This window comes from Dipodomys spectabilis, unplaced genomic scaffold, assembly GCF_019054845.1.
Source record: "Dipodomys spectabilis isolate Male_0828 unplaced genomic scaffold, ASM1905484v1 ptg000241l, whole genome shotgun sequence".
Taxonomy (NCBI): domain Eukaryota; kingdom Metazoa; phylum Chordata; class Mammalia; order Rodentia; family Heteromyidae; genus Dipodomys; species Dipodomys spectabilis.
In genome coordinates this window covers 4128229-4152651 of record NW_024870918.1, presented here as the reverse complement: position 1 = coordinate 4152651, position 24423 = coordinate 4128229, and the positions used below count along the sequence as shown (strand labels likewise).

Below are 24423 nucleotides of genomic sequence, written 5' to 3'. Positions count from 1 at the left end.
ATTATCAACAAAAGAAGTCCACAAAATATTAAAAGCTGAAAATGAATGAGCAGTAAAAGGTCCTAGTCAGCCAGAGAATTGAGCTTAGAAAGGGATTTTTATTACAGAGATCCCATAATAAGAAACTTCAGACACTATGATTTTCAACTATGGATGCTACATTATCAGAAGCCTTTTCAGATGAAAGCTGATTGCCAATTTTCTCTTTCACCTACTCAACCCAAACATCTTGATGATGTTTTGTCACTGACTCCACCATCTTCTAACTCTAAACAGATGTGTCTTTGGGTAACAGAACATCTTTAAGCCCTTAAATTCTAGTGACTTCAGTGTGTGTGTGTGTGTGTGTGTGTGTGTGTGTGTGTGTGTGTGTGTGTGTGTGTATGTGTGTGTGTGTGTGTGTGTGTGTGTGTGTAGTGCTTAGTAGGCTTGTTCTCAAATCCCCAACTTCTCACTAAAGACCTCTGCCCTAAGTCCCTCTGGGTCTTGTGTAAACTCTGAAGTGAGTTCTGGGGCTCAACCACACTTTCTTTGAATTTGCCTCACGTGAACAGCCTTGTTCCTTTATTTATTTAGTCTGTTGTGGGGCTTGAACTTAGGACCTGAGTGCTGTCCCTGAGCTTTTACTCAAGGCTAGTGCTCTGCCACTTGAGCCACAGCACCACTACCAGTTTTCTGGTAGTTTATTGGTGATAAGAATCTCACGGACTTTCCTGCCTGGGCTGGCTTTGAACTGCGATCCTCAGATCTCAGTCTCCTGAGTAGCTAAGATTACAGGCGTGAGCCACCCGTGCCCTGTTCGACTCTGTCATCTGAAAAACATCCTCCTATCCACTCTGATGAAACATTCCTTTGTTCTTGTTTGTTTGTTTTGCTCTGGACCTTGTTGAGTTGAAAACTCCTTCCTCAAGCTTGTTCTCTCAAATTGTCTCCTCTGGTTCTTCCTGGTTACCACAGGAAAAGGGTCTGGCAGTACCTTTCAGGTCAGGCTGCGGATCCAAGTGGAGGGCAGTGTTTGCTTTCTGAGATAACACGGCTGTGGAATGCCAACAAGGAGAGAATTTAGCCTAGACAGGGTCTAGGGAAGCTAGAGGTCTAGAAACCCAACATGTCTGACAGATAGTTTCCTCAGACACCCAAAGCCCCAAGCGAAGTTACTGCTGGTCGCCAGGTTGCCTGACAGAGGCCTAATCTGCTGCTGAGGACACAGCTAAGTGAGCAGGAGGCCAGGAGCATTGCTTCACACAGAAGGCAAAGGCACAAACTGACATTGAGGGAGGGCGATCTGAGCCCCAACTTTTACCCAGCCGCTCTTGGTGAGCGTTGCAGAAAGTAGTGAAAAAGACCAGGAGTTTCAAATGCATCCCCTTGGTATTGAAGCCCAAATATGAAGCCCAATATGCCTGATCTTATTTAATCCTGGATCTCAAATTCCTCAAGTGTGAAGCAGAGATGGTAATAGCAATCTGATATGGATGGGTCTAAAATTTTAAACAATACAGGTAAAAATCCTCAGTACCATGCTAACTACATTGAGCTACTTGAAAAATTATTACTATTTATTATTATTATTATTATTATTAATTACTTGAGTAAAGGTACATTTCACTTTCATGCAAAAGTTAGTCTTAAGACCAAGGTCAAGATTATTCTCAACAATATCTTAAAGTGATCTCATGTATTTAAATTATCTCGCTCTCACTTAGGCCCCATATTTCTGGTCTCATAATGAAGATAAGGCAAAAAAAAAAGTTATAGAGGCAGAATTTACCAATTAGTTTCCTTCTCTCTGATTTCTAAAGGAGATTAAGATCTTCGTGGGACCTACTAGGAAGAGCTGTGCAAAATGTGCTCTGATTGGAGGAATAAACTGGCAGTACATGGAAAACAAGTTAGAATTGCCTGAATTAGAGCTCAGCATCAGAATATTCTTCAGAGCTCTCTATGGCTCTCATGTGCAACCATGATGGAAAACCACCAGTCTTCTTAGGTGTTGTTATTGTTGTTATTTGGTGAACACTAGGGTCTGAACTGAGGACCCTTGTGCTTGCTCAGCTAGCACTCTACCACTTGGGCCACGCCTCCTGCCTTTTCTGTCCAGGCTGGCCTTTAACCATGATCCTCCAGATCTCAGCCACTCCAATAGCTAGAATGACAAAGTGTGAGCCACCGTTGTCCAGCAACCTGTTTTGTTTTTAAAACCACCTGCCTATCAGATAGAGGATATGAATTTGCTCATTTAAATATTTGAAATTTCTTCTAAATGCAACCATTTAAGTGTCAGCAGTGTGGCTGCTCATCACTTTCTGACAAGTGGCAAGGAACCTGATACAAAAGGCTTTGGTCAAAATCAGAAGTCTTGAGGATGGAAAGAAGAGGACAAAGCAAAGCCATGTTGCCTGGACACAGATGCCACTTTTGAATATGTTGGGGCAGAAGCAAACAGGCGTCTCCAGGCGACATTATCATCTACAACTACTGTCACTAACCAAATGTCATGCCTGGGATTTGATCCAGGGTCTCCAGCAGTCATGGCTGGGCTCTGCACGTCACGAATTCAAGTCCATGTTGGCATTGAAACCGCATCTACATCTATCTCTGTACCACACCTCTGCCTGAGTTATCACAGGGAAATTCCTGAATTCTCAGCCCTTCTTCATAAATCCTCCAGAAAGCCACCATCTAGAACCATCCCACAGAAGGGGAAATTACTGTGTGTGAAACTCCCCATCCCCAAGCCAGAAGCCAGCACACTGTACTGCATGGTTTCCTTCAGCTTTGAGGCAGTTTCCAGGTTAATGATGAACCTGCCCCCTCACAGCCCAGTCTATTGACATGAGCAGATTGTCGTCCTCTTCTTGGTTCTCATGAACAGAATCCTTGACTAATCCTCCACCCACAGCATAGGGCTGATTTCACAAGCTGTTATTCCAGCTGCGGACGCCAACATCTGCTCTCGATTTACTCACGGAACACCTCCAATATGCATGATGTCGTGTTGTCACGCTTCACCCTGCTCAGCAACTTGGGCCCCTCCGCCCCCAACTGTATCTGTACACATCTCTTCTGCCCGTGGTTGATCTGTCCACCTGCCCTCCAGATCCCAGACTCCTGGGAGCAGATGCCATCAATTACTTATTCTCAGTCTGGAATCTTTCATTTCTCCATCCCTAGGGCTCTTGTATTTATTCAACATAGTATCGTGTTTAAACCTCTCCCATGGGGGGCGGGAGGGAATCCTGCCTTTAACCCTAGCTCCTTCTCCAGCTCCATATATCAAAATGGTCTGTAATCTTCCTTGCAACTATTTCCTTTATGAACAAGATTGATCGGTCTCACACACACACACACACACATACATGCACACACTGCCCGTTTATGTCCTCCCTGGCGACTTGGGATATGACTATATTAGGAAATAGAGTTATTGGAGATGCAATTAAAAATGTCCCCCTAATCTGCTGTGACTGGTATTCTAATGAGAAGAGCCACAGACACGCACACAGGGAGCATTCCACGTGATGGAGCCAGAGTCGAGGGTGATGCATTCCCAAGGCAAGGCTTGCATAACACCAGAAGCTTAGGAAAGGCTAGATCCTTCCCCAAGGCTTCCAGATGGAGCATGGCACTGCCAACATCCGGTTTTGAGCTTCTGGCTTAGAGAATCATGAGACTTGGTGACTCCCATTTTCCTTGTCATTCTAAGATTCTTCTATGTAAGCTGCTAGAGCTATCTATGGCCAGTCCATTCTGTGTGACAGTACTGAGGGGTGATCTCAGGGTGCTGTCCCTCAAGGCTAGCACTCTACCGGTTAAGCCATACCTCCACTTCTGGCTTTTGGGTAGTTAATTGGAGATAAGAATTTGACAGTCCAGGCTGGCTTTGAGCTTTGATCCTCAGATCTCAGTCTCCTGAGTAGCTATGATTACAGGCGTGAGCCACCAGCGCTTGGCTTTCCAGTCTATTTTATGTGGCTTCTGATATATGCCACTTATTCTTTGTTGATGCTCCTTCGGTCACCTCATGCTCCAGACCAGCCTCCAGTGCCCACTCCACTCCATCTCTCTAGACCCTACAATTCCTTCCCAGACACTTTGCTTTTTTTCCTTCCTTCCTTCCTTCCTTCCCTCTCTCCCTCCCTCCCTCTCTCTCTCTCTCTCTTCTTTCTTTCTGGTACCTTCCAAGCAAATACTCTCTTATTCTCTTTTTAAATTTTAATTACTTTAGTCTTGTTTTGGAGGCGATAACCACCGGGGGTTACCTTTACATAGGTCAGGTAGTAAATACAGTTCCTTCCGTTTGCACAGTATCCTCTGTTCCCTCATTCTCTCCCATTCCCTTCCTCCCATCTCCATCCACCAGTTACGTGGTTCACTTTCATCAGTGTCCAGTGCAGCTAGAGGGCTCCACTTCAGCACTTTTCACGCATTTTCCACTGAATCTGTGCCCTCCCCCACCTTTCCTCAGATGTGCACGCGTGTATACCATATATGAGGCAAAGTATACAGAGTCGTCAGAAAACAAAAAGACAAATTAACAAAAGGTCCTTTGTTTCCTTACCTTGGGACCCAACCCCTTTCCTTGGGCCTTGGATAGCTTCTTCACCCCTTCAGATGGAATCTTTCTACAAGGCACTAAAGCATGTAAACCTAGAGCTCCCCCAATCGTGTTTTATTTTGTATGATTTCCTGTTAGGTCATAGTTGCTTTTCCCCCTAGGATGGCTTTGTATTTTCTCAAGGTAGAATCAGGTTCCCAGAATCTTTCTTCAGGGATGGATCTAGGTGAAGGTTGGCCACAGAGAGAGCTGTGCAATAACTGGAATGTAAAAGTGGCGCGGGAGCTGGGATGTCTGGGAAGCTCACAGTCTCACTGCCTGTCTGCCTCCCGGGCCTGCTCACAGCAGAACCCATTGCTCTCTGTGCTCCAGCTGATCTCAGCTCTTCAAGTCTGAGGCTGGCTGTGTCCAGGTGCAGGCTTATGGCGGGGGGGGGGGGGGGGGGGGGGGGGGGGGTATCTTCTTCTGGTGGCTTTGTCAACATAAATAATCTGGGAGAGTCTCTAGAGTATAGTGATATTAGCTGGGCATGATGGCACATATCTGCAATGCTAGCACTTGGAGGCAGAGATGGGAAGATCGTAAATTTGTAGCTAGGCTACCTAGTGAATTCCAGGCCAGCTTGAGATAAATTGTGGGCACATGTTTAGGAAAGACAGAAAGAGAGAGAGAGAGAGAGAGAGAGAGAGAGAGAGAAAGAAAGAAAGAAAGAAAGAAAGAAAGAAAGAAAGAAAGAAAGAAAGAAAGAAAGAAAGAAAGAAAGAAAGAAAGAAAGAAAGAAAGAGAGAAAGAAAGAGAAAGAAAGAAAGAAAGAAAGAAAGGATATTGATATCTATTTGGCTTCTATATGATGACTTGCACTCAAACTATGCAGTATTTGAGGTGTTAGTACAGGTTCAAGGGACAACTATCCAGGAGGCAGGAGGACATTCAAAATCAGGGCTCATGAAAGAGTGTTAGGCTGAAATGAGGAGCCGGCAATGGTACGAGGACCCTGTAGTTCATTAAGGAGCTGTGAGCTGTGCGATCAGCCAGGTGAATGGCTTGCCCAGAAGAGCAAGGCTAGACATAGAATTGCAAAGGTGTGCCAAGAGAAATGTGGTGCCACTAAATTTTCTGAGCAGCATGGAGAGAGAGAAGCTGTAGAAGATGAACACAGTAGCATAGCATGATGCTTCGAGGAGGACAGAAGCAAGAAGCCTGTTTCCTGATGAGAGAAGGTTAGCAACGAATGTAGGATTCCCTCCCCATCTGCCGCTTCCAGCTCTGCAGATTTAACTAACCATGCATGGAAAAATACTGGCATACGCTGAACTAAACACATACAGACATCTTTCTTGTTATCATTCCCTGAAAATATAGTATGGCAAATATTTACAACGTGTTTAAATTGCAGTAAGTCCTAAAAGTAACCTGGGTGTGATTTTAAAGTATGTGGGAAGACAGGTCTACATTATATGACAACACAATGCCATTTTATACAAGCTGCACATTGAGTTGTCTGTGGGAATCCAGGAATCTGGATCTGAATATATATGTGTGTATACACACACACACACACACACACACACACACACACACACACACACAGAGTTCTATTTAGTGCCTAATGCAGGTGGGCTGGGGGGTTTGTGTACTTTCTTTTTTAAAAACATCACTGAAAAAACAACAGGCAATGCATATTCCCCTCTGGTAATGAGCTCCAACAGGTTCAAGGCACTGCCTAGATGAACACAGACACAGACAGCAAAAGCAGAGGGTGCACAGGCTGTAGCTGAGAAGCCAGGGTGAATGCTGGGCACTGATGCCACCCAGCCAACATGACAAAGGGCCACGATGCAGAGAAAGTTGAGCCATTAGACACACAAGCCTGTCCATGTCCTTCAATTCATATTCTGGGCCCCTTATTCCCACTCTGGAGAAACTGGAGTAGGACACCCGCCCTCTCCACTCTATCTCCTTGGTCACAGTCAGGAAATAAAACAAGATCTTTGGGGGCAAAATGGTGGTGGTTCCGAGAATGGGGGTGGGATGGGGAGCCCAAGGGAGTTGCTACACTGAGGACGGTTCTCCAAAGCTGTTAAGCAATGCTGAGCATAATCAAAAGGTCCACTTAATAGCGTTTCCAGCCAGGCGATGGTGGCTCACGCCTGTAATCCTACCTAGCCACTCTGAAGGCTGAGATTTGAGGATCATGGTTCGAAACCAAGGAAAGTCCTTGAGATTTTTGATCTCCAACGAAGCCCCCGAATAACCGGAAGTGAATCTGTGGTTCAAGCGGGAGTGCGCTTAGCCTTGAGCAAAACGAAAGTGTTTATCATGGCCAAGCAGGTACGTGCTTTAAAAAAGAAAGTTTTCGACGGTTTCGTGTTACAGAGAATTCAATGGGACGTCGGGGCCGAGGGCCTTTTGCTGGGGAACATCTACTGTTGGGAAAGGACGGTGCCTGGCTAAATGGGGTGGCCCAGCTCCTAAAGTCTGTAGGGGGCGCAGGCCGGGAGGGTGGGGGCGGGGAGAGGACTGGGCCGAGGGGCGGGGGCGCAGGCGGGCGGGGCTGGGCGGCGGAGGGGCGAGCGGCAGCGCGGGGAGACGGGAAAGGGGTGCGCAGGACCGCGGACCCGGGTCTGAGGTTTGTTGTGTTCGTGGAGCCCATCAGGGGAAAGAACAAAATGACAGACCTGGAAGTCGCTTCTTTGAACCGCGATCCTCAGATCTCAGCCTCCCGAGGAGCCCGGCTGCCGCGCGCTCTCCTCCTTTCTCCGCCGCAGCGTCAGTGCAGCGCGCGCCCCGCAGCCCCGCGCCCCGCACCCCGCGCCCCGCAGCCCCGCACCCCGCGCCCCGCAGCCCCGCGCCCCGCAGCCCCGCGCCCCGCAGCCCCGCGCCCCGCAGCCCCGCAGCCCCGCAGCCCCGCGCCCTGCGCCCCGCGCCCCGCAGCCCCGCGCCCTGCGCCCCGCGCCCCGCAGCCTCGCGCCCCGCAGCCCCGCGCCCCGCAGCCCCGCACCCTGCGCCCTGTGCCCCGTGCCCCGCGCCCTGCGCCCCGTGCCCCGTGCCCGCAGCCCCGCGCCCCGCAGCCCCGCACCCCGCGCCCCGCAGCCCCGCACCCTGCGCCCCGCAGCCCCGCGCCCCGCAGCCCCGCGCCCTGCGCCCCGCAGCCTCGCGCCCCGCAGCCCCGCGCCCCGCAGCCCCGCGCCCCGTGCCCCGCGCCCCGCGCCCCGCAGCCCCGCGCCCCGCAGCCCCGCACCCTGCGCCCCGCAGCCCCGCGCCCCGTGCCCCGCAGCCCCGCACCCCGCGCCCCGCAGCCCCGCGCCCCGCAGCCCCGCACCCTGCGCCCCGCAGCCCCGCGCCCCGCAGCCCCGCACCCTGCGCCCCGCAGCCCCGCGCCCCGCAGCCCCGCGCCCCGCGCCCCGCAGCCCCGCGCCCTGCGCCCCGCAGCCTCGCGCCCCGCAGCCCCGCGCCCCGCAGCCCCGCGCCCCGCAGCCCCGCGCCCCGTGCCCCGCGCCCCGCAGCCCCGCACCCCGCGCCCTGTGCCCGGCGCCCCATGCCCCGCGCCCCGCGCTGACGGGAAGCCGGCCAGGCTCTCCCACGTGCGCGGGTGAAGGAGGCTGATTACGTTCGCGAGCAGCGGCATCCTCACGAGTGGGCGGGCGAATCCCCGAGACCGGTTCTCCTCCCGCCCCTTCCCCTCCTCGCCCCAAGTTCCTGCCCTTTGCCCAGGGCCCATGGGGTCGTCCTGCCCGGGTGGAAAATGACCCACACCCTTTCGAGAATCTTCGAGGACACGTGGGTGTTTTTCCCCCCACCCACTGCGGTGGGGAGCGCGAGCCCCGCCGAGCGCCCGGGCGCGGGATCCAGCACCGCGGCCCCGAACGCTGCGCCGCCCGGAACGGCGCCTGGCACCGGGGGGGGGGGGGGGGGGCCGCGGGCGCTCGGAAGCCGGGCGCGGGGCGCGATCCCCGGCGCGGGGCGCGATCCCTGGCGCGGCGGCGGCGCTGCGGGCGCGGGCGCGGAGGTGCCCCGCACCCGAACACGGTGTCCGGGCTGAGCTGGGCGGCCACTGCAGGCGGGTCCCACGGTCCGCGCCGTCGAAGGCACTCGGTCTGCACCTAACTGCGGACCGAAGTGTCCAGTCCCTGCCCAGTACCCGCCGCTGGGTCGGTGCTTGGGGCGGGGGCGGTGGGAAAGCGCTCGTTCGATGCGTTTTCCATTCGGGGAAAATGAAGAAGAGCTCGCGAGCCGTCCTGGGCACGTGCGCACACGGCAAGGAGGCGTTGGATCCCGATGGATGGATGGATGGATGGATGGAACGACGGACGGACGGATGGACAGACGGATGCACGGATGGACGGACGGAACGACAGACGGACGGACGGATGGATGGGGGAGAAGTGAAAAGTAAGCAGGACCCGTGTTTTCTGGGGCTGCGTTAGCCGCAGGGTTTGCTAAGCCCGACGCGGAGCCGGGGGCGCAAACCAGCGAGAGAGAAGCGGGAGCAGGATTGGAAGCGCACCTCTCGATCGGTCCCAAGGGTGGGGCCTGGAATCTTCTGGACTGGCCAGAAAGGCGCCCGAGCCAAGCCGGGGCGAGGGTCTCGGGTAGCAAGTGACGGCAGCAGGTAGCGGGGAAGAGGAAAGGGACCCAGTCTATTATTATTACTACTATTGTTATTATTAATCGCTTTCTTTTCCAGCGGTAGTTCAGGCTGCGGTGTGTGTTTCCCTCCCTGCCTGGCCTCCCTTCCCACATTCAGCGGAGGACAGTCCTTTCTGAAATTATTTTACAGCAAAAAGAAACAAAAAAAGCTTTGAGGTTTTAGTGTTTTCGATACATACCCTTTTATTTGCCCTGCGTTCCCCATCATTATCCTTCTAGCTTATTAAAAAAAAAAACAAAAACAAAAAACAAAACCGTAGCTTTAGAAACGCAGAAAATTAGCCAAGTGTGGTAGCGCACTCTTGTAACCCCAGTCCGGGGGGAGACGGGAGCAAAAGGCTCGGCCTTGGGAGACCAGACCCAGAGTGCCTGCGGAGATCACTTAACTAAAAGTGAAAAATAAATATTCTATTAATTTCCTCCAGTGCCTTTTCTTATTTGGATGTTTAGTAAATATAAGGTCTTGGGTTGAAAGGCAATTTTTCCACCTGACTCACAACCGTGTAGAAGTCATCCTGAAAACAAGTCGCTCCCAGTGTTTGGTAACGAACAGGGATCACATGAAGGAAAAGGTCGCAGGCCAGGAGAGAGTAAGTTTTAAAACCTGTTCCTCGGAGGCAGCGAATGAGCCCCTGGATTTAACGTTTTATTTGGCCTGCGCAGCCATGGCACAGGGCAGAAATCACCGTTTCCCATGTAAAACGCCGGCTTCAGGAGCCACCGGGTCAGCAACCTGGGAAGAAGAGGAGGGAACGTGGTTTTGCAAGAAAACACCACTTTGGGGTTGATTTCTGCTTTGGCTGTTGAACACGGGAGCAAAACAAACCCCAAATGCATATCCCACGCGCGCTCGTGAAATTCCCTGGCCAAGTGCACAGGGGTGTTGGGGGGGGATGCCCAGGTCGGACGTGGAGATCTGATGCCGCCCTCCCTCCCCCGCGTGGGGGCTGCGAGTTCGGGAGCCCGCGCGCCACGGTCCCCGACTCGGCTGCGGGCCATGGACGCGGGGCGGCCACCTGGGGGGGAGGAGAGGGCGGGCGTGGAGGCGTCGTCAGAAGGCCGGCGGGGTCCCGGGTGCGCCCGCGGAGGCCGCCCGGGGTCCGCCCCGAGGGCAGCCTTTGCTGGGCGCGCGGCCGTCACCGCGCGGCTGCGGCTGCAGAATCGGGTGCGCCGCGGTGACGGCGGACAGGGGCAGGAAAGGGGCGGCAGCCTGGGGGTGCAGCAGGCCGGCCGGGCGCGGAAGCAGGGGGCAGTAGCTCCCCCAGGGAGCCGGGGACAGAGTCTGCGCGGCCCCGATCCCCCCGCCGCCGTGGACTCCTCGCAGGATGCTCTCGATGCTGAAGGAGGGGCCTCCACCGGCCGGCCCGGACGCCCGGCCGGGGCTCTTCTCCCAGGGCAGGCATCCCAACGACGGCGGCCCGGCCGCCGCCGGGGGCGGGAGGGCGCCGCGGGTCCCCACGGGCGCCCCCTCCGCTTTCCGGGGCGCCCCGGACAGCAGCAGGCAGCGCAGGGGCGGCGCGGGCAGCAGCGCGCCCCACGCGCGGCCGCCGGGAAGGGCGGCGAGGCAGCTGCCCGAGCCGGGCGGCGCGGAGGCCGGGGGTCGCAGCACCAGGCCCGGGGGGAGGAGGCCGGGCAGGGCGGCGGCGGCGGCGGGCGGCGGGAAGGGAGGGGCCGGAGGGTGGCGCTTGAAGCGTTTCCGGCGCCGGAGGAAGCTGCCGTTGGCGAACATGTCCTGGGAGGCCGGGTCCAGGCTCCAGTAGTGGCCCTTGCCCGGGTGGCCGGGCTCGCGGGGGATCTTGACGAAGCAGTCGTTGAGGGAGAGGTTGTGGCGGATGCTGTTCTGCCAGGCGGGGAACCTGCGGCGGTAGTAGGGGAAGCGGCCGCTGATGAAGGCGCAGATGCCGCGCAGCGTCAGGCGCTGCTGCGGGCTCTGCAGGATGGCCATGGTGATGAGCGCGATGTAGGAGTACGGGGGCTTGGCGGCCGGCGCGGCGGCCCCGGGGCCCGCGGCGCGCCCGCTCGGCGAGCGCAACCCGCCGCCGGGCTCCGACGGGCCGTCCGACGGGCTCCTCGGCCCCGGGCACCGGGGGCTCCCCGCTCCTTCCTCCTCCTCCCCGTCGTCCTCCTCCTCCTCTTCTCCCAGGACGTCGATCTCCCCGTCCTCCCCGTCGGAACTTCGGAGCCTGGGCGGCAGCAGCAGCAGCGGGGAGCGACGGCGCTCGGCCGTCGTGGGTACGTTCATGGTGGCGGCGGGAAGCGCGGGGACTGGGGGGGTGGGAGGCGGCCGCCCACCGGGCTCACCTGGGCTGGGCCGCCCCGGAGAAGCCCCGTCGTTGGTTCCCGGTAGCCCTTCACACTCGGTGTGTTGTTTGTTCCCTTGCGATCGTTTCTTCTCCTTACCCACACCGCCCCGCCAAGGCCCGTGGCCTGGTCTGGGAGCCCCGATAGAATGGACGCCCCCCCCCACACCTTTATACGCTGCCCACCGCCCCCCACCCCACCTCCCAGCGGTGCCACTCCCCGCTGACGCGGCCCAATGGTGGAGGCGCGCGGTGCAGACGCCCGCGGGGAAGGGTGCTGGGGGGGCCTCTTCCTGACACCCACCTGCTCACCCCCCCTCCCATTTGTCAGATAAAAAGCAACCAATTTCAGGCCACCTCCTCCGGGGGGCAGATCGCTCCCGGAATGTGGCTAGGGAGGAAAGGGCGACGGGTTCTCTTGGAAGAATGGGGAACAAGAGAAGGATGGTTTCCTAGATGGCTCATCACCCCGTTTTCATGGGTACGTTGTCCTCTTCCAGCATGGCGCCCCGAAGTCGCCCACCGGGTGCTGGAGATGGAGGCCAGGGCTCTGGGCCAGCACGTGAGGCAAGTGTTCAGCCACTGGAGTCACACCTCAGCTTTGGTTTTAGGGATTTCTGAGACACCACCTCTTAACTTCGTCTGGGCTGGCCTAGAACTTGTGCTTCTCCTGCCTCAGCCTCCAAGTAGCTACGATTGTTCCCACAACATATCCCACTCCAAGAGGAGGGCCTCCTGTGGTCCCCACTCACAAATTCCTTCAAGTCCTGTCCCAGACTCAAAGGTTCAGGAAAGGTAGAAATGTCCTAAGATGTTCAGAGTGAAGTCACTCAAGGGAGCCCAAAGGATTCCCCCAGTCCCTTTCTGCAGCGATGAATAAAAACGACCTTTATTGTCATTACTCTGCACCTATGCCTACAATAGACACCACGAACCAAGGTATTCACACTGCAATGATGTCTCATAGTCTCTTTTTCTTAATGGTCTTAACTAAAAACTCCCACAAAACAAAGGGGTGCACTCTTATGGGTGTCTACCCTTTCCCTTCTCTCTTGTCCTTTTTTCTCTGTCATTCACTCTATATTTTCAGAACGAACCCTCCTTTAAAAAAATCTTTAAGGAAGTGGTGCTGTAGCTCAAGTGGTAGAGCGCTCGCCTTGAGCTGAAGAGCTGAGGGACATGTCGCACCCAGGCCCAGAGTTCAAGCCCCACGACCGACCAAAAAAAAAAATTTAAGGGGCTGGGAAGGTGGCTCAGTGGTAGAGCGCTTGCCTTGCATGCTCGAGGCCCTGGGTTCGATTCCTCAGCACCACATAAGCAAAAAGAAAAAAGCCGGAAGTGGCACTGTGGCTCAAGTGGTAGAGCGCTAGCCTTGAGCTGAAGAGCTGAGGGACAGCGCCCAGGCCCAGAGTTCAGGCCCCACGACCGGACCCAAAAAAAAAAAAAAAAATCTTTAAATACTTGCACAAAGGGGCTGCTATTCAGCATAGCAGTTTATGGATACAGTAGGTCTTGATCAATGTCACGCCCTTCAGAATTCTCACCTCTCCTTCCCAAACCCCCTTCTCTCAGTTTTCTTAATTTTGTGGACATGCATTTTTTTTTTTTTACTGCAATGCCTTTCTGTTTTTCCCTTGATAGAAAGAACACTTCTGATAGGATGCTTGTACTCATGGAGGAAAGGTAGGACCGCACTGTCACTGTCACTGGCTAATCGTATCATCATTCAGTATCCACGCTGCTCAGCTGCACACGACACCAGTCCTGTTAACACTGACTCACTTGAAATCCTTGAAGATTTTTTTTTTTAATTGGCTTCATCAGACTTAGGGACTAATGAAGCAGTTCTGTGGAACGCAATTCAATTCATATAAACGGGAATTGTATGGAGGCATAGCACACAGTCATAGTTTGAAACCCACCAACTTGGGGAAAATACAAGGCAACATCTGGCAAAATGTGGCGTAAACCACTCAGCTACATAGGAAGCCTTCCCGAATGTATTGGTAAAATGACGAATTTTCTGTGAGGCATCAGAAGCCAACCACCAGGGCACATGATCAAGACCTAGCTTCATACTTGTGGGATTAAATGCAACTGAAAGCAGCTAGCACCTTTGGGATCAAATGTGAAGAACAGCTTCCTGCAAGTCTTTTTGTTAAGACTTCTCTACTCCCGAGGTTTTACCCACTAAAGCTTTCCAGTTGTACACAGCTTGAAAGACCAGTAACAAAAAGGTTTGAGCCTAATGGATTTGTGCTTGAATCCCAAATTTACCAGCGATAATTTGTATGATCTTCTAAACCAAGCTCCAGGAGGGCTGGGACAGGTGTCTTATTCAAGCTGGTACTCCCCAGGGAACCTGCTCAACATCCCCCCTCCCCCATCCCATCATTCCTTCCACCCTCACCTCTGCTGGGAGAGGCATATTTTCTCGAGCAGACCAGGGAGCCCATTACCTGATACAGGCAGAATTGTTAAAGTTGTCCTAAAGTCAATTTCTATGGGAATTTGGGTATATTTACAAATGAAAGGATGTAAGGATGTACTCAAAAAGAAATAACAATAAAAAGCCTACACTGACTTAGTTAATAGTGCCATAGGAGGTCCCGCAGTCCAAAGCTGTGATAACCTGAACAAGGACATAAAGCAACATTAGATTTTAACTCAAAAGTACAAAATGAATATCTGTGAAATTTGTCTCTCCCTACTTAACTACTCAATGATTTCTTATCAATGTGAAAATCAAACTTGTGGCAGAAAAAAAAAATCTGAAATAAGGTAGGCACTCTATCTTGAAGGAGGTGCGGCATAACTCCCCACTACTGAAGTTTGGGCTGAACCGCTCAGGTTCTTCCAGAAGCTTTAGTGTTCACGGGGAAAAGAGGGATTCTTTCCTTTCCATGGAGAAACCTTCACGGAGTAATGAAGGCCAACTTCAAGAGTCACAAATCATGTTGGCAAGTCTATCTTTAATAAGATGTGATAAAAACGGCACTCTCGTTTTTCCCTACGTTCCTAATCATGACAACAGAAAAACTCCAATAGAGAAACATTTGTGTAGCTGGCCAGATTCCCAAATGGAGTCATTAAAGCAAAGGGTGAAGTCTAAGAAACGGAGTCAGCAAGCATGGGGAGATAATGCAAAGTCCCATCTGCTTAGGAAATGAACTATTGCAAGACTTGCTAATTCATGTATGGATGGCCACGGAGAGGGAAAACTTCAAGGCCTGCACAGTACGTTTTTACCAAGTTGAGTCTGTCAGTCACTCGGCCTTTCCTCTCATCATCTGAGTTTCACACAGCTGTCTTCAATGCCATGTCAGTTTTGCTCTTTTCATTTACAGCTGGAAAAGGCCTCAGAAAGAACCATTTACTTGCCAGGCACTAGTGGCTCACATCTGTAGTCTTAGGTGCTCAAGAAGCTGAGGATCATAGTTGGAAGCTAGCCTAGGCAGGAAAGTTCATAAGCCTCTCATCTCCAAACAAACCACCAAAAAGCCAGAAGTGGGACTTGTGCCTCAAATACAGCAAGGCCAAGTTCCCAAATATCCTGGAATTGCAGGTGAAACTATGGCTCTGATCACTTGAAAAAAGACTTCATTTGGATAATGACTAGATCACTGTGCCTTCAAGAAATAAAAGCAATATAAAATACAACAAAATCAAACAGAGATATGCCAGTTCACTCAGATTCACAAGTTAAAAATAGGTTAGAGAAAATGAAGCTAAAGGTAGTGACATTTATATCAGTTCATCAGTAGCTATTAAAATTTTTAATGTGCAAATACTAGAAGCTAGTGAGACACTAGAGAAACACCCATGGGAAATGTGCGCAGTAATATTCTCCCCACAGCAGCTAGCAGTTTCAAAAGAGAAATAACTGATTCATCCACCAGTGCTCTCACTTACATAAATTCTCAGCTTAAACCCTCAGCATTCCCCAGTGAATTAGAGTAATCCAGCACCAGTAGCTCACACCTATAATCCTAGCTAGGCAGGAGGCAGATCTCCTCTGAGGACTGTCCCAGCTGGGGCAGTAAAGTCTTATGTCTTATAATTAATCACTCCAACAAGACAGAAGTGAAGCTGTGGCTAAAGTTATAGAGTGCCAGCCTTTAGGGGAAAAGCTGAGGGACAGCACCCCGACCGAGTTCAAGCCCCAGGACTGGCACATTTTTTAAAAAATTAAAAAAACAAGTAATTCAGATGTTTACTCTCTGTCCTCCAAGCCACCAGCCTGGCTGTCACCCTTGCCCTGCTCCCAGTTCATTTTCCAGCACACTGGGCGGTTGCCATCTAAATGTTTCAGCGATCTTCCCCACTGATGCCAGTCACCTGTCCTACGCTGTACAAATGACTCCGTTTACTTCCCTTCTCAGTGTAAGATCTACATCTGATCTCTGTCACTCAGTCTAGAGGTGATCTTCACTGTGATTGGCCTATTCGGTGATTCTACCTATTTCTCATTGATGTATGTCCCTCCAACCAAATAGTTGACTTCAGTTGTTTTATTATTATTTTACAAGCAAACTGTCTTCTATAAGGAATGATGTTTACTTAACGAGATAAAAATAAGACCCTGCAGGTATCAATGACAAGTTTCTGTGTTTCTTAGACCATGCCTCTGATCCCTGGAAAATCATTCTCTTTGGGAAGATTAATGTGTGAAAGAATTGTCTGAAAGGACAGAACACAGGATGAGTGCTAGGAAGAAATAAAGATGGAGGGAAAGGCTCAGGGAAGGCTGACTTCATTTGTAATGTTACAAAAGCGTATGTACACAACATATGTAATGAAAAATATTTAAAGATAATTTACTACAGTTAAGAGGAAACAACAAATGTTCCTGAGTTTAGATTTTTATTCCAAATGTTCTTCCCAATGGGACAGCTAATTGTATGCTTTTCACAGCCAAATGATAAACAGATCTAGGCACTTATTATTTGCCAAAGCATATTATTATTGTGTCATTATAAAAACTATAAATTTTCAGGAAGAAGAACAGTGTTAGGTAGGCTCTGCTGTGTTCTAGGACCTAGGTACGTTAAACACCTACTGAAAGCCAGGCATGGGTGGCTTACACCTTTAATCCTAGCTACTCAGCAAGACAGCGCTGGAGCATCTGGGCTCAAAGCCAGCCCCAGCTGGAAAGTTGAAGAGAGTCCATTGCCAAAAGCTGGGCTGGAGGCAAAAATTCGGAGCAAGAAAGCTGAGATAGAATTAGAGGCCCTGAGTTCCAGCCCAGGTATGGGGGAGTAAGGGATAGGGAGCCTATTTAATGCTTCAATGGTTGATATTATTATCTACTTCAGAAATAAGAAAGCCAATCTCAGACAAAGTAAATACTCAAAGCAGCAAAGCTAGAATTAAGGCCTAGATTTGGCTTAAAAAATTAGCTTTCTATTGAGCAATTCATTGCCACATAATTAAGGGTCGTTTCTCAAACATAAGCGGAAAAGAATGGATTCAGGAAGCAACTAGTTGACTATAGAGGTTATTTTTAATTACAAAATAAAAGATCAGGACCAGCAAGCTTGCTGGTAGATGCCAAAGGATACAACGGTGAAGACCAACTCGAGATAATGTAATTGACGAATCCTCAATCATTCTAAACATGTAGATGTGGCTCCTTTACTTAAAATGGGGGTAGGGGAATCCCTAAAAGTCATGTGATAACCTTCTCTGACCCCAACTATTAGATTGAGAAAGCTCTTCATTAAAGTTTCCCTTTTTCTATAATTTCAGTGTAGCTGTACAAGGTGGCATGTAGCAGGAACAGAAGAAAATCGAGTTATTGACCATGTATGCACCAATGATTTATATAAAATAATTAACTATCAAAATGAATATGTATTTGACATAGGGTAACAACTTTCTGAACAGGACTCGAGTAGCTTAGGAAATGATAGTAAGAACTGACAAATAGGACTGCATCAACTTAAAAAGCTCCTACAACACAATCCTGAATGGTTTACAAAATGGAAATTTTTGTCAGCTATACATCTGACAGAGTATTAATGTCCAGACCACAAAAAGAACTTAAAAAGTTAAATGCCAAAAGAAGAAACAATCCAATCAGTAAGTAGGTATCCTTGAACAAATTGTTCTCAAAAGCAGAAATACAAATGACCCACATGTAAATGAAAAAATGATCACCATCTTTAGCCAATAGGGAAATATAAATCAAAACTACATTGAGATGTCATATCAACCAAGCTAAATGGTTATCCTTAATTTAAAAAAAAATGCTGCCATGGATTAGGGGGCACTATATAGTTCATACTGTTATGAGAATGTAAATTAGTGCAGCCACTATAGGAATCAGTGTGAAGGATCCTCTAGTTTTAGTTAATACTAGAACTGCCATGTGATTTTTTTGTTTTTGGGTCCAGTCGCAGGGCCTGAACTCTGGGCCTGGACACTGTCCCTCAGCCCTTCAGCTCAAGGCTGGCGCTCTACCACTTGAGCCACAGCGCCACTTCCGGCTTTTTTCTTTCTGCTTATGTGGTGCTGAGGAATCGAACCCAGGGCCTTAGGCATGCAAGGCAAGCGCTCTCCCACTGAGCCACCTTCCCAGCCCCCCTGCCATGTGATATATGGATATTACCTCTCAGTATACACTAAAGGAATCTAAGTCAGCATACAGCATGCACACCCATGTAGCATTATAGAATCAGCCTAGTTGCCAGCAAATAGATAAAGAAAATATCAAATAGTTCACAGTGGTGAACTCCATCATTTGCAGGCAAATGGATAGAACTGGAGATCATTATGTTAAGCGAAATAAAACAGACTAAAAAGAGGGGCTGGGAAGGTGGCTCAGTGGGAGAGCGCTTGCCTTGCATGCATGAGGCCCTGGGTTCGATTCCTCAGCACCACATAAGCAAAAAAGAAAAAAGCTGGAAGTGGCACTGTGGCTCAAGAGGTAGAGTGCTAGCCTTGAGGTGAAAAGCTGAGGGACAGCACCCAGGCCCAGAGTTAAGGCCCCACGACCCCCCCAAAAAAAGACTAAAAAGAAAGACAGACACCACACATTTTTGTCTCATAGGAGTACTCTCCATTTTTCAAAAGTAGGATGGTAGAGAGAAGGGTGGGGTACAGATCATATTATATCACTTCTGGCTACTGGGAAGGCAGAGATCAGGAGGATTCTGATTCAAGGCCAACCAAAGCAGTTACCAGGACCCTCCACAAAAGTATCAGGGAATGGAGGCTCACAACTGGATGCCAGCTCCTTGGAAGGTGACCTGGCCCCACACAAAAACAAAAGGCTTTTTCCTCAAAGTAATTAAAGTAAAATTGCCTGAGAGTTTGGCTCAAGAGGCAGAGTACCTTCCTAGCAAGTATGACATCACAAGTAAACCTCAGTACCTTAAGTACTAGTTCTGTTTACATGGGCATTTCTGTTTGGAAAAAAGATCAGACAAACCAACAAACAAAAAAGGTATGAAAGTTAGTGGGTAACTGTTTGTGAAGAGGAAGGGTCCACTGAGAGAGGAAAAGGGCTCAGAAGGCAAAAGAAGGAATGAGCAAGACTGAAGTGCACTATACACATATGGAAATGTCATGATGAAGCCACTTCTGTAGCTAGCCGGTGGCTTACACTGCATCATGTAAGAAAACCTGAGACCTGAGGAACTCCAAAATAATCATGATGAATTTAATACTAGCAGTAAAAGCTACTTAAAGCCCTATAATTGGACTCCTCTAAATATATTGTAAAACTACAGTTCATCACTAATTATGAGAGATTTTCCTCCACTTTTAAAATCTCTAGAGACAGCAAATAATTGTTTCACTTAATTAACAATGACAATACTTGCCTTAAGAACTTTTGTTAATAACAATAATGTATTATATCTCTGTAATCAGCTAAAGTCCCACGGGAAATAAAAATGAATTATGGAATTTTTTTGTGAAATACTGTCTCTAAAAACAATTTCAGAGGATATATTTTATTGCATGAATGCCAAATGTTTTTACAGTATTGATTGACATTTTATGTATTCTGTTAAATAAATACAGTTTCAAGTACAGTGGAATTCAGCACAGAAATAATGAGAAAAGCTGGTTGAAATACAGCAGCCAGAAACATCCCTGTTTTCTTTTCATGACATAGTCCTGATCACAAGAATGTCCGCTGCGCTAGGGACAAATGGGATCTGCCGAGGTCCACGGCTCTTCTGTTTCCATCACTGTGGTGATAAATAGTTGCCTAAGGATATCTTTATCTAAATTCCTGCCTGAAAAACAAAACAAAATATGGGGTGATTATCTTATCCTTACTAAAAGGACACGGTTCATCTATTAATTCCAGACTATATATAATCACTAAGTACTTAGTGACTATATTATGCTTATTAAAATGACATAATTTGTCTATCAATTCCAGAATACTAAATGCTTGGTGATCTTTAGGAATTTACAAAAACAACAGGAATTCAATTATTTCTTCTTTAACTTTCTAGTTAAGTCTTAAATGTAATGCTTGGAAGTGTTCACTTTTTAGCGAGTTCTTAAAGAAGAGTAAAAGGCCTAAAAAGCTCTTTGGAATGCCATCAGTGATTAAAATACATTAGCTCAAGCTTTGTTAATTATAAAAGAAGAGTTATTAGTTTCAGTTATTATTTATTAGTTATAAAATAAGACTGGTTAATATTGCTGAGCACATTATGTCATCTAATGTCATCTATTGGGTTTGTTTTTGTTGTTGTTGAGAGGGTCTTGCTGTGTAATCCAGGCAAGCCTTAAACTCAATTCTCCTGCCCCAGATGCCCAAGTGCTGGGACTACCATGCTCAGTTCTCCAATCTATTTTGCTTTAGAAATTTTACTTTATCACTTACCAATAAGGACCAGTCGATTTGTTCTCTCACTGTTCTCTTTCCAGCTCAGGGGCGTCTCCTCCAAGTCATACAGCTCATGGACCCCTTGGAGGATAACCTGTTGTGGTTTGTCTTTGAGAGATACCAGTCCCTGATCCAAGGAGAACAATCAGTCAGCCCCAGCTCAAATTCAAAAGCAGAAAGAACACATCAATGTGAATGGATTAACTTCTGCTATTCTTTTTCAAAATAGGAACATAGAAAGAAGTTGCACAACTATTTCATTCCAGTATTTTGTACCCTGGAAAAGTTTTCAAAACTTCTAATAAAAAGGTTTTTATATACATCCATTTTTCAAAAATCATGTTTTAATATTTTCCATGGATTTTTTCTTATCTTGAAATAGTTGTTCAAGGGGTTTCGATACAACATGTCAACTTATGCGTGGAATGCATTTTGATCATTCTCCCCTCACCCATCTCTCTCAATCCCGCCCAGCCCTCAAGTTTCCTGGCTCCATGTTCGCATATGCACATTGAATATTATGCCTGTGTACACCCACCATTTCTCTCTCCATTTGTTGGCCCAACAATTCCTTTTCCTTTTTCCATCATGGGGCTTGAACGCAGAGCCTGGGCACTGTGTCTGAACTCTTTTGCTCAAAGTGAGCGTTCTGCCACTTTGAGCCACAGCACCACTTCCAGTTTTTTCCAGGATGGCTTTGAACCAGGTTCCTCAGATCTCACCTCCTGTGTAGCTAGGATTACAGGTCACCAGAGCCCAGCTAATTCCTTTTTGTGTGCTGGTACTGGGGCTTGAACTCAGAGTCATACTCACTTGGCTTCTTTTACTCAAGACTGGTGCAATCTATTACTTGAGCCACATCTCCACTTCCAGCATTTTGCTGGTTCTCACAGACTTTCCTACCCAAGCTAGATTTGAAACGCAATCCTTGTAGCTCAGCTTCCTGAGTAGCTGGGTGTGAGCTGTAAGCGCCCAGCACCCTTTGAAGCACCCTAACAGTAAAATAAATATAGACTGGGATATTCTTTCACTATATGTCACGTATACCCACAAAAAGCCTGAACTGAAGCCGAAAAATAGAGTATGTCCTATGCCATATTCTACTAATTGTTCTGCTTTTAAAGATTTTATGCTTCTTTAGTTAGGATTTTTGAGAAATTAAAGGATTTTAGTGGTTTATAGTTTGTTTTGGAAATGAACTGTAATAAATGGATTTTGACAATTATAAAAGAAAAATTTATTATAATACCTGGATAGAAGTTATATTGTATTCATTTATAAAAATGAGAACATTTTATCTGATAAACTAACTCCTAAGAGGATGAAATTAATGAAGCAATGTTCATTACATACATATACTATATATGCATTTTAAAAATGGTTGAAGACAAACTACTCAGTCATTGATGCCACACAATTTTTGTGTATTATTGGTCCATTTGTGTATTTTTAATGTATTTCTTTCCTGATTTTGTTTTTCTATATCCAGTTTTGTGTTCTGCTTTTTTTCAATTTTTATAGTAAAAACAAACAAAAACCAAAAAACTCCTTGGAAAGTATTACATGAGCTCCACTTCTGTGTTACTTCTACAAAGACTATAAAACATTAGCTGCTACTGAAGTTAAGTAGGGAGGGATGCGGGGACAACTCAGGATTCCCTGCACACAGGACAAGTGTGCTACCACCTTCTCCCTCTACAGTGATGGTGCTAGGTCTAATACTTGATAACAGGAAAATGAAGACCAAGAATATATTGTTTTCTTCCAGAATCCTTCTGTGTTGTGACATAATAAAGGTCAAAGAACTGAAGAGGACAAGTGAAAAACGGTCACACAGTGAAGGACAGGATACAGCCTGGGAGAGCTCACGAGGAGCCACTGCACTCTGTGCAGGTCCGGGTGGTAGCTTGAGTTCTTCGGGATAGAAGCAGATAAAGAACTATGGTTTGCCACTTAGAATCCTACGATGTCAGTAATGCTGTAGCCACAGGCAGCTTCAGAGTCGGTTCTGGGCCTCTGAGAGGGAATATTGGGAAGGCAGCCTGAGATTCTTTGGCTGCTCTGCAGAACAATCTTCAAATAAGCCAGGATAGGCAGGGAGAAAGTCCACGTCAAAAGATTCCCCTCAAGCTCATCCTCTGTCATTCTAGCAACTATAGTTGGTTGCTAACTCCAGAGCGAATCTAGTTCCTAACAACAAAGGCAAGTGTACACACTCAGAGTACACATTCAAATGACTGCTGATGAGTTAAGCACACACCTGGAACCATTGTCTCCTGGGAAAAACACCTTTGGTGATATGCATACCCAAATGTCAAGTGGGGTGAATAAGTTTAACACAGAACAAGAATTCTCCTAGTCCTTTGTATAACTTTGTATAGCCAATGTTCAGTGTCTGCTAAATGCATCAAGACGCATAAGGTCCATCAGTGAGGGATTCTCAAAATCCTTTCTCTTTTAAATGAAGCTCTCTTAGAAAAATAAACCGAGTTTTCTCTACCTGACCAATGTGTGGGGCAAGAGGAAAAGTTTTGACTGAGTGGATTTCACAGGCCAGGACACTGGAAGTGCAGAGCAGGGACTTCCAGTAGTCAAAGAGTATGTTGTTTTTCCTACACCATGAATAAATCATGCTTTCTGCAGTAATTTCTAAAACTCCTTTCAGCAGTGGAGATGATAAAAATGAAAGCAGACCGAGGTTATTTGCACTAACCCCAAATATACGACTTTTATATAAGAGCCACAGAAGGACTCTGTTCCAGCATCCACAGGGAAGCAACCGCCTACCTTCAGCCGGATGACCTCCATGCAGCGCTCCTCCTTGTTTCGCACGTTCTTTTCCCACAGGAGATTCTGCACCAAGTGACACATTTTAATAAGACCAACGGTCACTAATGCTACTAGGCAACAAAACAGCTGATAAATCATTAATCAGTCAAAAATCGCATTCACCTGAATAAATACATTCAGACTTTCTTCTTTGGCATTTCCTGGTACTTCAAAAGTGACTGTGAGAATACTCTGTGAATCAAAAGATCAATAATTTTTATCAGAGTATTAATAAGGAACACACAGGGAATTTTAAGTTGCCTATGTATATTGAATTTTCCTCTGTATGTACTGATATGGAATTAGCAATTCCGTTTTCCATATACTGCAGAGTAGATTAACAGGCTAGGGCTTAGACAAAAACTTTTCATGAGAGGATTTGGGTTGTCCAGCCCTTTCTGGAACCACTAGCAGGAAGGATCATGTGCCCCGTGTACTCATTCTATTCAGCAGACATTCTTGCCTGTGCCGTCTCATTTCATCTTTTTATTTACTCTTCACCATAATCCTGAGTAAGGTAACTGCTTCCATTTCATGTGGGGAAAAAGGCTCAGAAAAATTAACTATGCAGAGGGCAGAAGTGCCATTTCATTCTCTTAGAAAACTAAATTGAAATGGAGCCAAGTAAATTGAGGGTATGGGTGGAATTGAGAATAATGGGGGAGAATGATGAAGGAATGACTTTGATCAAGGTGCATTTTACTTACAAACTGACTTGAACTGAAATTCCTTATACAACCACTTAAAGATGATTTTAAAAAATAAATAAGAGAAAACAAAAAACTAAATCCCAGGGCTAGGCAAACACTCATGCATGAGGTCCTGGGTTTAATCCTTAGCACCAAAAACACAATCAAAAACAACAAGAACAAAGAAAAGGTCCCACCCGCTCCAGTGGCTCACGCTTGTAATCCTAGCCACTGAAGAGCCTGAAATCTGAGGATTGCAGTTCAAAGCCAGCCTGGGCAGGAAAGTCTGTGAGACTCTTATCTTCAATAAACTATATCAAAAAAAAGCCCAAAGTGGTGCTGTGGCTCAAGTGGTAGAACTCTAGCCTTGAGCATAAAGAGGTTCAGTGACAGTGCCCAGGCCCTGATCAGATTCAAGCCCTAGGACGGGCAAAAAAAAAAAAGGAAAGAAAAGTTCTTTTTGTCTCTGAGCTAGCATAGGTTAAATGAGTCGGAGAGATGAGATTGATATAACATGATGTCTTCATCAGCTCAGAACTTTGAAAA

The 24423-nt window shown here is 48.1% G+C and overlaps 2 protein-coding genes across 6 annotated transcripts in view; both read right to left on the bottom strand.

Moving 5' to 3' along the window:
* Window positions 1-10259: 10259 nt before the first annotated feature.
* LOC122124670 (forkhead box protein D4-like 1) lies at window positions 10260-11450 on the bottom strand. The gene has a single exon (XM_042699363.1). The coding sequence runs from the start codon at window positions 11448-11450 to the stop codon at window positions 10260-10262; it is 1191 nt and encodes a 396-aa protein (XP_042555297.1).
* A 5265-nt stretch (window positions 11451-16715) lies between these two features.
* The window catches only part of LOC122124681 (COBW domain-containing protein 1-like), a 46108-nt gene continuing 38400 nt past the window's right edge, over window positions 16716-24423 (bottom strand). For 2 of the 5 annotated variants that reach the window (XM_042699383.1, XM_042699384.1), the window contains 5 exons: window positions 23312-23380; window positions 23147-23212; window positions 20357-20486; window positions 19665-19754; window positions 16716-17439 (listed from right to left, as the gene is read on the bottom strand). In XM_042699383.1, coding sequence (XP_042555317.1) covers window positions 17342-17439; window positions 19665-19754; window positions 20357-20486; window positions 23147-23212; window positions 23312-23380 — 453 coding nt within the window. In that variant the 3' untranslated portion in view covers window positions 16716-17341. Of the gene's footprint in view, window positions 17440-19411; window positions 19755-20356; window positions 20519-23146; window positions 23213-23311; window positions 23381-24423 lie in introns of those variants that run through there. The other 3 variants (XM_042699379.1, XM_042699380.1, XM_042699381.1) reach the window with 3 other exon arrangements.